Source organism: Eptatretus burgeri, chromosome 12 (assembly GCF_056783735.1).
Source record: "Eptatretus burgeri isolate ZD-2024b chromosome 12, Ebu_testis_v1, whole genome shotgun sequence".
Taxonomy (NCBI): Eukaryota; Metazoa; Chordata; class Myxini; order Myxiniformes; family Myxinidae; genus Eptatretus; species Eptatretus burgeri.
The window spans coordinates 91343075-91357819 of NC_140972.1; the positions used below are offsets into that span (position 1 = coordinate 91343075).

Consider the following 14745-nt stretch of genomic DNA (forward strand, 5'->3'; position numbering starts at 1 on the left):
CACTTTTTATCACAGCCTTTGGTGGCCTCAAAACGGATATCTTGACCAATATGTCAGAGCTTAAAACCTTGCCCAGATTCTGAAGTACCTACAATCAAAATTTGGTGCCTCTTGGTGCTACGTTTTGGCCATGAAAGAATAACATACAAATGCACAAACACTGAAAAATACTTATTAGATTTTAATTGCATTCGGAAATGAATTGTACAATATTTTATTTTATTTTAAGATTGTGAGCTTTGTGAGCTTTGTTTGACGGTGCAATTTTCCATGTTTTCTGAACAAACAAATAAATTTGAAATTTCATTTCAATAAAATGTTTTTGGGTTGACACTGATCTTTGTTCAATGGTATTTGAATGGGATTGCAAATTTGAACACGAACATTGGATCCATCTGAAGTTGTATCGCGTGGTGTAGCCCAGATTACATTTGAGAGGCTTACAGGAACGTACAAAAACAATAACATTGCCTTAATCTTGTCAAATGTGTGGTTCATTGTATATAAAGTTATACTTGTTGGGAAGTCTGTACAGATTAATGTATGTGCTTTATCAAAAACTACTCCACACATATATTTATAAATATATTTCATCGGAAGCTAAACATCTTGACCCTGTTTCAACCTTCCGTTAAAGCAGCAGTCTATTACAAAATTCTGGTTGGATCATGTTCTTATGAGAAGCACGTTTTGAGTGACAGTATGAACATCATTTAAACTTGCTGTGTGGTAACAAAATAAAGCAAGACGCTGAGCTGAATAAGGAGTAAAAGTGACATGGGCAGTTGCCAGGACAGCAGTTAAATTTGCTTGGAGAGTGTGCCGGCAGATTTCAGTTTGACAACATGCCCAGAGGATCACCCTGTGTTTGCAGCTCCATTTTATAGTCTATATTCTCTAATGGATTTCAGCTTCGATAGATGTTCCAATAACATGCGGAATAGTAGATTCTTCTTCCCTCCAGTGGAGAAACCAAAGTTGTAGCAATCAATAGAAAAGGAGCTGTCAGCATCAGATGAGTTTTCATTAAAATAAAACAATTACTCTGCTTTTGCAATCAATTATAAAACTAATCGGCAAAATTGATGCAAACAAGAAGTAAAAATCTGGTATACAATTATTTCTTATTTCACAACTGAGTGGTGTTGCCACCTACGGGGAACTCTTCCTGCACTCTCCAATTCCCATCTGCCAAAAAGAGCAAAATTTGCATCACTTAATTAACAACATGCACTGCAGGTCACGTCTGAAGACCCATAAAAACACCGAAAAAATGTTTAGAGACAGTAATGACCATTTTAATGTCATGCAACCAATTTTCATTGCTGTTATGGATGCAGTTCTGTAATAATGATCTATTACAGAATGGCTTTTAGCTCAAAGGGCATGTGCCACAAAATAGGTCAGTTTCAAGGGTTGGTTTTGTATGACATATTGTGAATCATTTTTCCATTGAAGTAATGTTTGAAAGAGTCGGAATTAAGTTTAGATTTCAAAAGTGACACAAACTTTCAACACAGTGATAGGTTTTTTTTGAAGCTTTTTGAAAACATCCCAAACTAGAACAGCACTCGGTGAAGCGCATACACCCACCAGCCTGAACAGTTAAAGTTTTGTATTCCGCTGACAGACCGGATCAGGATCCGGACTTGAACAAAAATGGAATTGGCCCAATTCATCCACCGAGTTTTGTTATAACTTGTCCACAACTTTGAGATATCATGTCATATATTGTTTTTGGTCCCACTCTCTCAATGGTGAAGTTTCACTTGAATAATTAAAAACTTCTCGTATTCGGATTCAGATCTTCACTAAAATCGAACCAATTCGTCCTTATTACACACACACAACGCATCCACCAAGTTTTGTCCGAATCCGTCTTCAACTTTTTGAGATATCATGCCATATATTGTTTTTGGCTCTCTCACTCTATGGTGAAGAATCACTTAAAAATGATATTATCCAGATCCAGATCTTCACCAAAATCTAATCATTTCGTCCTTGTCACAATTCCCTGTTCAGCAAATTTCGACCGAATACATCCATAAATTTTTGAGATATCCGAGTCAAAAACAGACAGGGGTGAAAAAATAACCTCTGTCCATCTTTGGTGACAGAGGCAACGACAGCTATCATTTAATGACATAAGATGAGTGGTCTAGCTGTCAATGCTCTGACAGAGAGAGAGTGAGCTATTCACATTCAATTTCGACAAACTGAGCAGAGAGTACAAAGTGAGTCAAACTATTGCTGGCTTAAAAGTGAAATGAAGAAATCGTCTTACTCATGAAGGCTAGTGTTGATTGGCATTGAAAACATTTTTTGCTCATATGAGGGGTCAAGGCCCGAAACAACAGCTTCTCCTCGTTTCCCATTGTGGTGAGCACATTTAAATCAATGTTCTGTTGATTCCATCCATTAATGTTGGCTTCCAGATAAATTTTGCATTAACTCAATCAGAATGGTTTTTTTTGTCTGTTTCTTTCTATATTTTATACAGAAAGCATTGCTCAAGGAGGAGTGAAATAACAGAGAGCAGCAGGGTCACAGACTGACAAAGGATCAAAGGGGAATTAGGAGATAGCTTACATGAGTGGAGAAATGGCAGAAAGGAATTAGATTGGGGGAGGGAGAAAGGGCTTCGCAAAAGTAGAAGAACGCAGGGATGGGTATGAGAGAAAGCAAGAGGGGATGAGAGGCAGTACTCTTGAAGAAATGGAGGGTGGGGCAGGAGACAAAGACATGGGAAGTCAGTTCCAAATGGATATCGGAAATTCACCCACCAATGCCGAAATTAGGAGGGAGAGAGTGAGTGAGAATATTTTGTTGAAAAAGGCGAGACGTGGAGCAACCCCACTCTCCCTCGGCAATTCCTAAAACTTCCTTAGTCCTGGATATACAGAGACATGACAGAAGTAAATAGACACCGTAAATTGATTCATTTCATCTGTATAAAGCAAGTTTTACTCAGTGATTTGTCCTAATATTCAACCATTTCTTTGCAGAAACGAGTTCCTGGGTCATGTACGACAATTAACTATGCCTTGAACCCAGGGAGCACACAAACTTTCCAATTTTCAAAGAGGACGAATTGTTGGCAAATCAGGAGAGTTAGCCAGTGTCAGATAGCTCAGAACCTTGGCATTCCGCTTTATATGGTCAATTGGGGGATTGTGCAATTCACCAGTGAAGACTTCCCGTTCTGGTCGACCTGGGCCCTCGGAAAGGTGTCTTTGAGCTGTCAAGCAGTTCGTTGAGAAAACTCCCTGTTGCAAGGCAGCAGATGTTGCAGAGGAGGTCCAACTTAGCTCAAGAACTGCCGTGCCATACCTTCATCAACTGGGCTATGGGAGAGCAGCTAGGAGAAAACCTCTTCTTCGACCAGCCAACATTCAAAGGAGAAAGAAGTGGGCTGATGAGATGGCCAACAGACCCTTGGAGTTTTGGCAAACTGTAATTTTTTCAGTCCCAATTTGCTCTATTTTCTGAAAGTGGACGCGTATGGGTCCGGAGACTTCCCAGTCAAGAGTTCTCTTTGAACCGATTGCAGCCAACCATCAAACATGGTGGTTTTTCAGTGATGGTGTGGGGAGAAATCTGGATAGCTGGTCGGTCAGTTTGTGGAGTGTGTTGGCAACATCAACTCGACGATATACATTTCTATCCTTGAGGATAGACTTCTCCCTGTCTTCTCCACTGGCCAGATGGTCAAAAACAACACTTTGTTCATGGAAGATGGAGCTCCATGCCACAATGCAAAAAAGACCAAAGGATGGCTGGACAGAAATGGAATCAAGCGACTTCCATGGCCAAGTCAGTCTCTTGAGATGAATCCCATTGAACACCTCTGGGCCATGCTGGATCGAGCTGTGCAGAAAAAGTACAGGAAACCAACGTCATGGGCAGAATTGCTAACCTGTTTGTGGGAAACCTGGGCAGAAATCCCCCAAGAGAAAATTTAAGAACTCATTAGTTCTATTCCTGAAAGAGTAATTTGCATTGCATTGAAATTTGCAAATGGCAAGTCCACCAAATACTAGTGTTTGTATTAAAATGGATCAAATGTTCTTCAAATGTTCAATAAATAAATTCTTTAAAAATCAGGTGTCTATTTACTTCTGTCATGTCTCTGTATGTTAACATATTTAAGGGTTCAAAAAAGCTGATGAAGCAGAGTCAATTCTTCCCTTTTTATTCAGTCTATTCATGAGATAAAATCTTCTGGTTTAATACATCGAGTTCATCATCGTTTACTGATTTGCTCTTTATTCATCGAGTGTAGTCATTAAATCATCCATATATAGGCATGTTCTGACTGATCGTGATGTGCCATACTGTGTTATAGAGCGTCTGTGCTTCCGAAACAGTTTCTTGGCAAGTGTTATACTGGGTGGTTTGCCATTGCCTTCCCAGCAATAATTATGGCAGAAATTTGCAATTTGTTCATGGTGATGGCGATAGCTCCCCTATTCTTCACAAAAGACACTGTGGAGTCTTTAACATCTACCAACTAATATCAGAAGACAAGACACCCGGGTTAACATCCATCCGAGGGATGGCACATGCATTGATGAACCACCCTGCCTGTGAAACACCGGGATGACAGTTTATAGTTGGGTTGAGATTTGATGCCAAGGTGGACACACCGAGAGGCGAGTGGTATGTCCCCACTGAAATGTAGATGTGTGTCATTTCTTCCTCTCTCTTTGCCCAATGATTTTCCAACATTCACATGGCCTTCGCGTAGCAACTCTATTAATGTATCGTGAATATAATTAATGGACCAGTGTGCGTGTGTGCGTGTGTGCATGCGTGCGTGTGTGTTTGTTGCGCTACTCCTCCAACAGTTTTGGGATTATTACATCCAGCCTTGCTACATCGGATCAGCATGACCTCAATTTATGTTTATAGGTGTATTTATCTTTGCTGGTGATCTTTGGGGTTTGAGGGGTGGGGGGGGGGGGGAGGGGGGACACAATTTCTCGATGTAAATCTGCATCATATAGCACCCCCTCAAAGTGGGGGAGAGTATTACAAGTTTCCACTATTTGCAGCACATACAGTATTCACATCCCCAAGTTTTCCAGTGCAGTGAGGTGTTTTAAATTATAAGGAGGAGATATGTTTTTGCTTCATGCATGTAACCCGGTGTATTTTTTTGCCTCCAAAGAGCTGTCAGTTGTCTATACACTGCCAAAATAAAGGTATGGATGCATCAAAAGAATGTGTTGCATGCTTGGAACAAGATCGCCTGCAGGGCAGGTACTCTGCTGGTTTTATTAACTGATGATTCTAGCAAAAATAAGAATAATTCCAAAACAATCATTTTCAATTTTTTTACCTCATCAAATGGGGACTAATTTTTCTGAAACGACAGCTTGGACAAACAGCTGAAATTTCTTACAAAAGTTGTCCTTTAAAATTTTTTTGCATATTTTACTTGCAAATACCACACGTCGCTTCGCTGATGTTAATACTAAAATGGGGGGAGAAGGGGGAAGAGGGACAGAGGGGTGAGGGAGAGAGAGCAGGGAGAGTGAAGAGGTGGAGGGGAAAGGAGAGAGGAGCAAGGTGTAGCGAGGAGTGGTGGAGGAAGGGAAGACAGTGTGAGGTGAGAAGAAAGGAAGGCAGACGGAGTGCGAATTACGATTCATACTGTCAACAAAATGATTCTGTGTAGAATAACAGTGAAGAAGGAAACAAAATAATGTTTGAAATCCATTTTCTATCAGTCATACAATAAACACAGCCCAGAGACAAACTCCCGTCCCGAGACAAACACCGCACAGACACGTCCGGAGCCAAGCTGGCTGGAGACAAACACCGCTCGGACACATTCGGAGACAAACTCCCATCTGGACATAAACACCGCCATGACACGTCTGGAGACAAACACCATCCAGATATGTCCAGAGACAAAGACAGAGAGGGAGAGGGAGAGGGGTTAGCAGAAAGAATATGTTATGCTTTATGAACAACATGCATGTTCACGCACAAACACACACACCTTATTTATTAGTATAGCTTGAAGAGCCAAATGGTTTAAACTTTTAAAAAACGTTTTTTTGACAACAAAGTATTGGGCATTGGTGATTTTTAAAAATAATATTGGTTGTGTTGACCAAGATGAAGGCATCTATGTTTTTTCCATTAATTTTACAATCTTGATAACCATCCAAGATTTTTGGTTATTTTTCCTCATCACACTATTTTAATTCCTCTTTTCCCCCACCATCACAAAATGTTCCGTGTTCTGTATTTTTTCCAATCTATTCAAAATCCCCTTCAAATGAGAAAACCATGGATTAGACCTGGCAAGAATGAATGTGCTGAGACCATTAGTGTTCCATGTGAACCTCTGGATAAACTCGATGGCGATGCAAGAATGTGTTAAAATTAGATGTTGTCAAGTGAATGTATGTCATAGTACTCTGCTTCAGCTGTCATATTATCCAGCTACCAGTTATATCGATCACAGCAGCCAGAATACCACACTTGCATTAAAAAGAGTCATGATGTTACAGTGAACAGCCTCACTACAAATTTCAACAAAACAGCAGAAGAATCGTTAAATCTTTAAGAGAAATAGATAAATAAATAAATACACGAACAAATAAATAAATAAACCACATAAATAAATAATGGGTGATGGTGTGGCTAACCATAATCCCCTCCTCCACACCCGCTTGCACCAGTCCACAACCCTTGCTCTAATACAGTGGCCTATTACAAATGGAGAATGTTCAGTCTACCCCAAAAAAGGACCAAGGAGGGTACATTGATAAAGTTTAATTTCTGACTTCAAGGTGTTGAGACATTAAAGTATTCTGGATTGGTAATTTTTGAACACTGTTAACCTGAGGGTGGATTGAGGTGAGGAAGTGGGGATGGGGAGGGGGAGAGCTTCAGCTGATCCCCACCTTTTTCTCATGAGGATGCCAGGTGACTACATGAGGTCCATTCAGTATTTTTTTTTAACACAGATGAGACACATTAATGGGAATGGTCAGAAGTGCAAAACCTCTCTTGTGATTGTTGTAACAGGCCTGACACTGACGTACCTGAGTACTGTTGCCAAACCACCAGGAGTAAAGCAATGGTTCGCTTGTCTCTGGTTGCACCCTCGCTGTCAAGGTGAATGGCTGGTTTTTAACGACCACCAATGGGGCAGCTAATATCACACTGGTCAAGGGCTCTGCATACCACACAATGTGATTTCAGTTTTTACATCATTGCAATTTTAATTGTCCATACCTTGGAAACAAATTCTAAATACACTTTCTTTCAGTCCTCGAGCACGTATCCGTTTTAGCTCCACAACAAGTTTGTTTTCCCTGTCTGGGTAAAAGGCCCGTCTTCCGCTCCCTATCTTCCTCGAACCTTTTGCACTCTGAACAATTATTTCCTCATTTTTAACCATTTACATCAAAGTCCTCGTGTTAAGTCCAAATTTCTTACACGTCTGTTACTGGTTCTTCCAAGAGTTGTAAAACGTGATAATCTCTGTTTTTTTTCATGGGTGTATGATCGACGCTTCACTGCCGTGTCCATTTTCATTGTGATGAATAACATTGTTTTACAACTAGATCGTAAAAGGCCGTAAAACGTCCTAAAACACTCCTATGAACCTTGTCGTAAAACACCCTTGATGAACAACGTTGTTTTGAACGTACAATTCTTGTATGGACCAGTACCAGACGTCTAAGAAATTTGGACTTTTCGTTCATGTACCAATAAAACAAGAAATACTGTCGTATTTGAGTTGATAATATTGTCACTTTTCAAAGCCTTACGATGACGTTTTTTATATGCGCTTATTTTTAATGGAGAAATCAAATCGGGAGGCCCAATGTGCATATTTTTCATATATGCGGTTTTATTCAAGCATACACTTATTATCCAGATTCTACTGTTTATGCATGTATTCCTGATGATGATGATGATGATGATGATATATATATATATATATATATATATATATATATATATATATATATATATATATATATATATATATATATATATCAATAATACACAAAGACCCACCCACATCTCTCACCTGTGAATGGAGGGAATAGCCAACCAGCTCTCACCTAATCAAGTAAACTCAGGTGGCTAGGATTATATAATTAGATTAACATGTCCCATGCTCCTCCAGCCGAAACAGCTGCGTAAAGCAACCAAGAAAGCCGACACAAGGTAAGTGCTATGCTGTATCAAACCCTTCCCAGAGTCCCTCCACAACTATAAAGACATTCACAAATAGTACATACATGAGAATCCCAATGCTCCACACCCTCTCAGCTGCCGGACCAGTTTCATCGCTTATTGGTGAATCATCAGCGACAGCGCAGACAGCAATGCATACCAATGAGGCTCTCAAGCATGTACGACATGCAAATATCCAAAACAATCAATAAATAAACAAGCAGTCATAGACTGGTACTTACGAAATCGTCAAGTTGACCTCTGACCTCGTCTAATAAAAGCTGTCTCGAGAGAAGGTAGCGACGCAAACCAGAAGTTTCTACTATGATTCTGTACCAAACCATCAAAAATCGTAACGTCGACCGAAGCAAAAATCTCCTTTTCTCCACGCAATTATTTAATATTATTTTATCAAAGTCACAAAACCGTAATATTCGGCCATCCACCAACAATCTTTGCATAATCCGACGGCTTAGCGAGTCAGGCATGCGACGATAACCTTTATTGGGATAAAAAATGACTTTTAAACACCATCTTTATCGAAAACACTGTCAGCGCGCACACGGAAAACCTTTACGTGATCAACAACGCCTCTCCTCGAGCGCACTGCACCACGTGACGAGCTGTGACGCGGCGAGTGAAATATTTTTTATTCAATCTTAAAACATCTCCAAAACATCCGATTTTTACCAGAATTTCGACAACCGAGTTTTAAGCATCCTAAGTGATCGCAAAAACTGAAGACAAAATTAAAATCGAAGTTAAAACGAACTCGTAACGTCGACCAAAGCAAAAATACTCCATTTCTCCACATTAATTTACGGAATTACGTTTGACCTCACTGTGACCTTGACCTTTGACCAATTTTGACCAAAATCTAATCAGCACTAGCCATCACCCTCCTGAATCACGTGGTATAATTTGACATTGGTAGCTTCTTCCGTTCTCGAGTTATCGTGCCAACAAACAAACACACAAACAAACACACAAACAAGCAGTCATAGACTGGTACTTATGAAATCGTCAACTTGACCTCTGACCTTGTCTAATAAAAGCTGTCTCTAGAGAAGGTAGCGACGCAAACCAGAAGTTTCTACGATGATTCTGTACCAAACCATCAAAAGTGGAATGTTTGACCTCACTGTGACCTTGACCGTTGACCGATTTTGACCAAAATCTAATCAGCGCAAGCCATCACCCTCCTGAATCACGTGGTGTAATTTGACATTGGTAGCTTCTTCCATTTCCGAGTTATCTGCACCAAACCATCAAAAATCGAATATTTGACCTCACTGTGACCTTGACCTTTGACCGATTTTGACCAAAATCTAATCAGCACTAGCCATCGCCCTCCTGAATCACGTGGTGTAATTTGACATTGGTAGGTTCTTCCGTTCTCGAGTTATCGTGCCTACAAACAAACATACAAACAAACAAACAGAAACGGAAGTCATCAATATACTTACGAAATCTTTACATTTCGTAAGTAACAAACAGAAACGGAAGTCATCAATATACTTACGAAATCTTTACATTTCGTAAGTAACAAACAAACAAGCAGTCATAGACTGGTACTTACGAAATCGTCAACTTGACCTCTGACCTTGTCTAACAAAAGCTGTCTCTTGAGAAGGTAGCGACGCAAACCAGAAGTTTCTGCGATGATTCTGTACCAAACCATCAAAAATCGTAACGTCGACCAAAGCAAAAATCTCCATTTCTCCACGCAATTAAACCTTAACCTGACTCAACGACGCGTCTGCTCGAGCGCACTGCATCATGGGACGACCCGTGACGCGTCGAGTGAAATATTTTTTATACAATCTTAAAACGTCTCCAAAACATCCGATTTTTACCAGAATTTTGACAACCGAGTTTTAAGCATCCTAAGTGATCGCAAAAACCGAAGACAAAATTAAAATCGAAGTTAAAACGAACTCGTAACGTCGAGTGAAGCAAAAATACTCCATTTCTCCACGTGAATTTACGGAATTATGTTTGACCTCACTGTGACCTTGACCTTTGACCGATTTTGACCAAAATCTAATCAGCACTAGCCATCACCCTCCTGAATCACGTGGTGTAATTTGACATTGGTAGCTTCTTCCGTTCTCGAGTTAATGTGCCTACAAACAAACAAACAAACAAACAAACAAGCAGTCATAGACTGGTACTTACGAAATCGTCAACTTGACCTCTGACCTTGTCTAATAAAAGCTGTCTCTCGAGAAGGTAGCGACGCAAACCAGAAATTTCTACGATGATTCTGTACCAAACCATCAAAAATCTAATGTTTGACCTCACTGTGACCTTGACCGTTGACCGATTTTGACCAAAATCTAATCAGCGCTAGCCACCACCCTCTTGAATCACGTGGTGTAATTTGACATTGGTAGCTTCTTCCGTTCGAGTTATCTGTACCAAACCATCAAAAATCGAATATTTGACCTCGGTGACCTTTGACCGATTTTGACCAAAATCTAATCAGCACTAGCCATCACCCTCCTGAATCACGTGGTGTAATTTGACATTGGTAGCTTCTTCCGTTCTCGAGTTATCGTGCCTACAAACAAACAAACAGAAACGGAAGTCATCAATATACTTACGAAATCTTTAGATTTCGTAAGTAGCAAACAGACAAACAGAAACGGAAGTCATCAATATACTTACGAAATCTTTAGATTTCGTAAGTAACAAACAGAAACGGAACTCATCAATATACTTACGAAATTTAAACATTTCGTAAGTAATAATAAAGAAAGACTCACCCACATCTCTCACCTGTGAATGGAGGGAATAGCCAATCAGCTCTCACCTCATCAACTAAACCCAGGTGGCTTGGATGATACAAAATAAATCAACACCTCCCATGCTCCTCTACCCGAAACTGCTGCGTAAAGCAACCAATAAGGCCTACTCAATATAAGGATCTGCCATTGTAGACCAGTGATGGATAATTTAGGCCACAGCACAAGCTTTGTTTACCATAATCCATCGATTTCAAAGTGGGGAAAACATTTTAAAAAGCATATAGTTTTAAATGTTGCTAATTTCACACAGAGCTTCCCAGATTCAAACATGGTTATCTCCACATATCTGTTATCTCCACCACACTTTACATATGTGCTGGGCTCCCAGAGGGAGCAGATATCACGAGTAAAGCAAATAATCCGAATTACTTAACGTAATGGAGGATGGATCATTGGCCCACTTATCTAAGCAATCATGGTCTTTATGCCTCCATATTCAACGGTTAAGATGCAGACTCACACAGAGAAGCAGTAAAAGAGGGGAGAGAGAAAAGAAAATTGGGTTTGAAAGAGGGTGGCTTTAACTGTATTGAGGCACTGGAGGATGCGTGACTTGGGGAAGTCGGACCAGGGCAAGCTTGTGTGGTGGCTGGGCGTCCTGATCGCCATAGCTCGAAGTTCGGCTTGCTGGCACTCACTCCATATGTCAACTCCCACTGGCAGTGTCTCTTCACTGAATCACCAGCGCACTCCAAGCGCTCACTCCGACTGTTGACGACCAATGCAGTTCCTCAGCTCTTGACTCCAGACTGACTCTCTGGTGACTCCACATGACTCACAGCTAACTCACTGATTCCAGGCTGACTCAATGCCTCAGCTTGACTACAGACCAACTCTCTAGCGACTCTGCACTCGACTCGATGCATCCAGGGAATGCTTTTTAAATGCTCTGGCCATAACTTCAGGTTGCCTCATCATTGGCCACACCTCAAGCCACGTGGTCTCCTCCACAATGCCACGTGCCAAAGTCCCATTAGGTGCCATTACCCCAAAGCATGTGGGCATGCTGTAAATAAAAGGGGGTTAGAAAGAATGGAAAGCACACAGAGGAAAAATACAGAGGGATGGCAGGAAGACCAGGGTCTGTCTCCACAATGGATCCCAATGGCAGTAATTCAGGTAATTACAGGACAGCCATTTCCAATTGGGATTAATTATGGGATAACCAACTAATTTCTCCCCTTACCAATGAAGCCATTTTCATCACAACAAATAGATTGAACAGACTTGGTGGCAAGCTTTTGCAGTCTCAAAGGAAAAACCTTGTCTAAATCTAAATAACTTGATTTTAAAGGTTTGACTGTGATTGCTATAGTAAAGTGAAGTACAATTGTTGAACAACAATTCACTCACTGGAAGCGAATCAACAAAAAATAAAATCATAGCATTATACAAGCTGTCCCCCTTTGCCCAGACCTCATGAATGTCGTATGTTTGTTAATCCCCGATTGGTGCTCTGACCCGAGCCATTTTCAATCAAAATGCTTTCCGTGTGGATTCCAGCTTTGTTGATTTTTTCCCAACTCCTGCAGAATTCTATGACCAGGGTTAAATGAAAGCTGTAAACTAATGCATGAGAAGCTTGCGATGGAAAAAGAGATGATTGCTTGAATCATGAGTTGAAGTGCACCCATGGAGTACAGCAAACTAGCCTTAAATTGAAACCTTTAAGCACACCAGTTATATTTTTTATTAAGGGTGAGATTTTTGCAAATGTCAAAGTACCTCCAGATGCAAAATTCATAGATAATAGTTGCCCTTGGTCAGTGGATCTCATGCAAGGTTTGGATACAAAGAAACGAAGTCCCAAAGCATCTTTTTGATGGTGGTGGTGGTGGTGGCTACCAAAGGAAGCTAACTGGTGCTTGAAGCTGGAGATGTTTTATGCTGATAGTTATATTGCCTTCAAATGAGTTATATATGGAGAAAAAGTAAATGAGTTTGATATGGAGTAAATGAGCCTATCTGGTCTGGTGTGTAAAAGCTGTAATCTGGAAGAGCATAATGGTTGTACGCACGGCATACAGAAAGCAGGAGCTCTGTTTGATCTGCTCCAGCTGAATTCTTTGCTTCGACGGACACTCGATAGACACCCCATCGGTGATATTGGTGGTACACAGCATCTCCTCTTGCTGTCAGGTTGATGTACTCCGCTCGAAAACCATCATCAAAATCCACAGCATAGTGTGTTGTCACTGTGTCTCCCTGCAGGAAGCACAGAATGCGAGAATGCTATGCATAAGCTTGCCGAAAAGTTCAAGGCCTTTTAAAAGGGGAACAAAACATAATATGTTTATAATAATAAATGTCAGTGTGCGTCAGTCAGTCAGTCAATGTGTGTGTGTCCTCCATAACTCCAAAATCATGAAACCTTGCGGCCCGAAACTTTGCATGCATACTAAGGGAACTCCAAGGGAGTGCATAAATGAAAACTGGGTGTTTGGGTAAATTTAAACACCCCTTTTGAAGATAATTAACAGGGTGCTCATCATGAAAAAACAAAAACAGGCTTTTCCTTGGTCAGCCCACTCTCCCCCCAGGGGTCTTAAGCCACCATTTTGTTTCAGCCTGCTCAAAAATGCCTTGCCTTGGAACCACGATGTATGCTCATGGACTAATTAAAGTACAGTATATATAATGGAAATCTGTCTTCGGATTTCAGGATCAGAGCATGTGGACTAATCAAGTGTCAAAATCTTGAGTGAAATCTGAAAATTTGAAGACATTAACAATTCTCATGACTTAGTGCATTTACGTATTTATTTCCTTGCCCCCCCCCATTCCTCATTCCCCCCTCCCCTCTCCCTCTCCTCTCTCTCCCCCTCCCTCCTTCTTTCTCTCGCTCACACACCCTCTACACACCTCCTCCCTCCCACAGTGCATCGTGATGTGTGGTGATGCATCGCTCTCCCCTCCTTCCTCACCCCCCTCACTCCCACACCCCATTTTCCTTTCCTTGCACCCCTCCTAGCTCTCCCCTTCCTCACCCCCCCTCCTCCTCACTCCCACACCCCTTCCTCTCTCTCTCTCTCTCTCTCTCCCACTCCGTCCTTGCACCCGCTCCCTCCTTGGTGGAAAGCGACGTGTGGTGAGGTATCGCTCTCCCCCCCCCTTCCTTGCTTCCCAACCCCTCCTTGCTCTCCCTCCCTCTCTCTCTCTCACTTCTCTTCCCCCCTCCTGGTGTGTATTACGATGTGTGGTGAGGCGTTGCTCTCCACCCTCCCCCCCTTCCGCACCCATGTTTTTTACCCTCAAAAGAAATGAATATATTGATCATTTTATTTTCGGATCTGGATCTAAATACGTTTGTACATGAACTTTGTACGGAACAAAGTGTCGGAGGTTTCAACATGCTTACTCCCATGCCCGCTTCATTTTGTCGAACAGTATTGTTCTCATTTTCAAGAAGTTGAATAGAGAGGACAAGAAGTCATTATTTTTTAATATTATAAAGGGGATTTTTTTCATTCCTAGAAAAAAAAGGAAGAAAAGGGCCGTTTGCGTTTGATGAAGCTTTTCAGCTAAATCCGAGGAAATACTCGTCTACGCTTTCCTCGAAGACGACATGGAACTCCTTGTCTGAATCAGAATAGAGCAAGTCCCTGTTGCTGTTCACCTCGCTGTCACCATCATTTACCGCTTCCTCCTCCCAAATGATGTCGTCCATGTTGTTGGAGATGCAGCATTTCAGAAATGCTCGCTTCATGATGTCCAACGGTATCTCCTC

General features: G+C 41.2%; 1 protein-coding gene across 4 annotated transcripts in view; it reads right to left on the reverse strand.

The window, feature by feature from the left end:
- LOC147016127 (VPS10 domain-containing receptor SorCS3-like) overlaps positions 1-14745 on the reverse strand; it is a 999683-nt gene that overhangs the window by 126147 nt on the left and 858791 nt on the right. For all 4 annotated transcript variants that reach the window (XR_015050022.1, XM_085848866.1, XM_085848865.1 and 1 more), the window contains 2 exons: positions 13037-13223; positions 7062-7195 (listed from right to left, as the gene is read on the reverse strand). Coding sequence is in view for 3 of the 4 variants with exons in the window: in XM_085848866.1 (XP_085704992.1) it covers positions 7062-7195; positions 13037-13223 (321 nt within the window). In the remaining variant the exon portion in view is untranslated. The remainder of the gene's footprint in view (positions 1-7061; positions 7196-13036; positions 13224-14745) is intronic.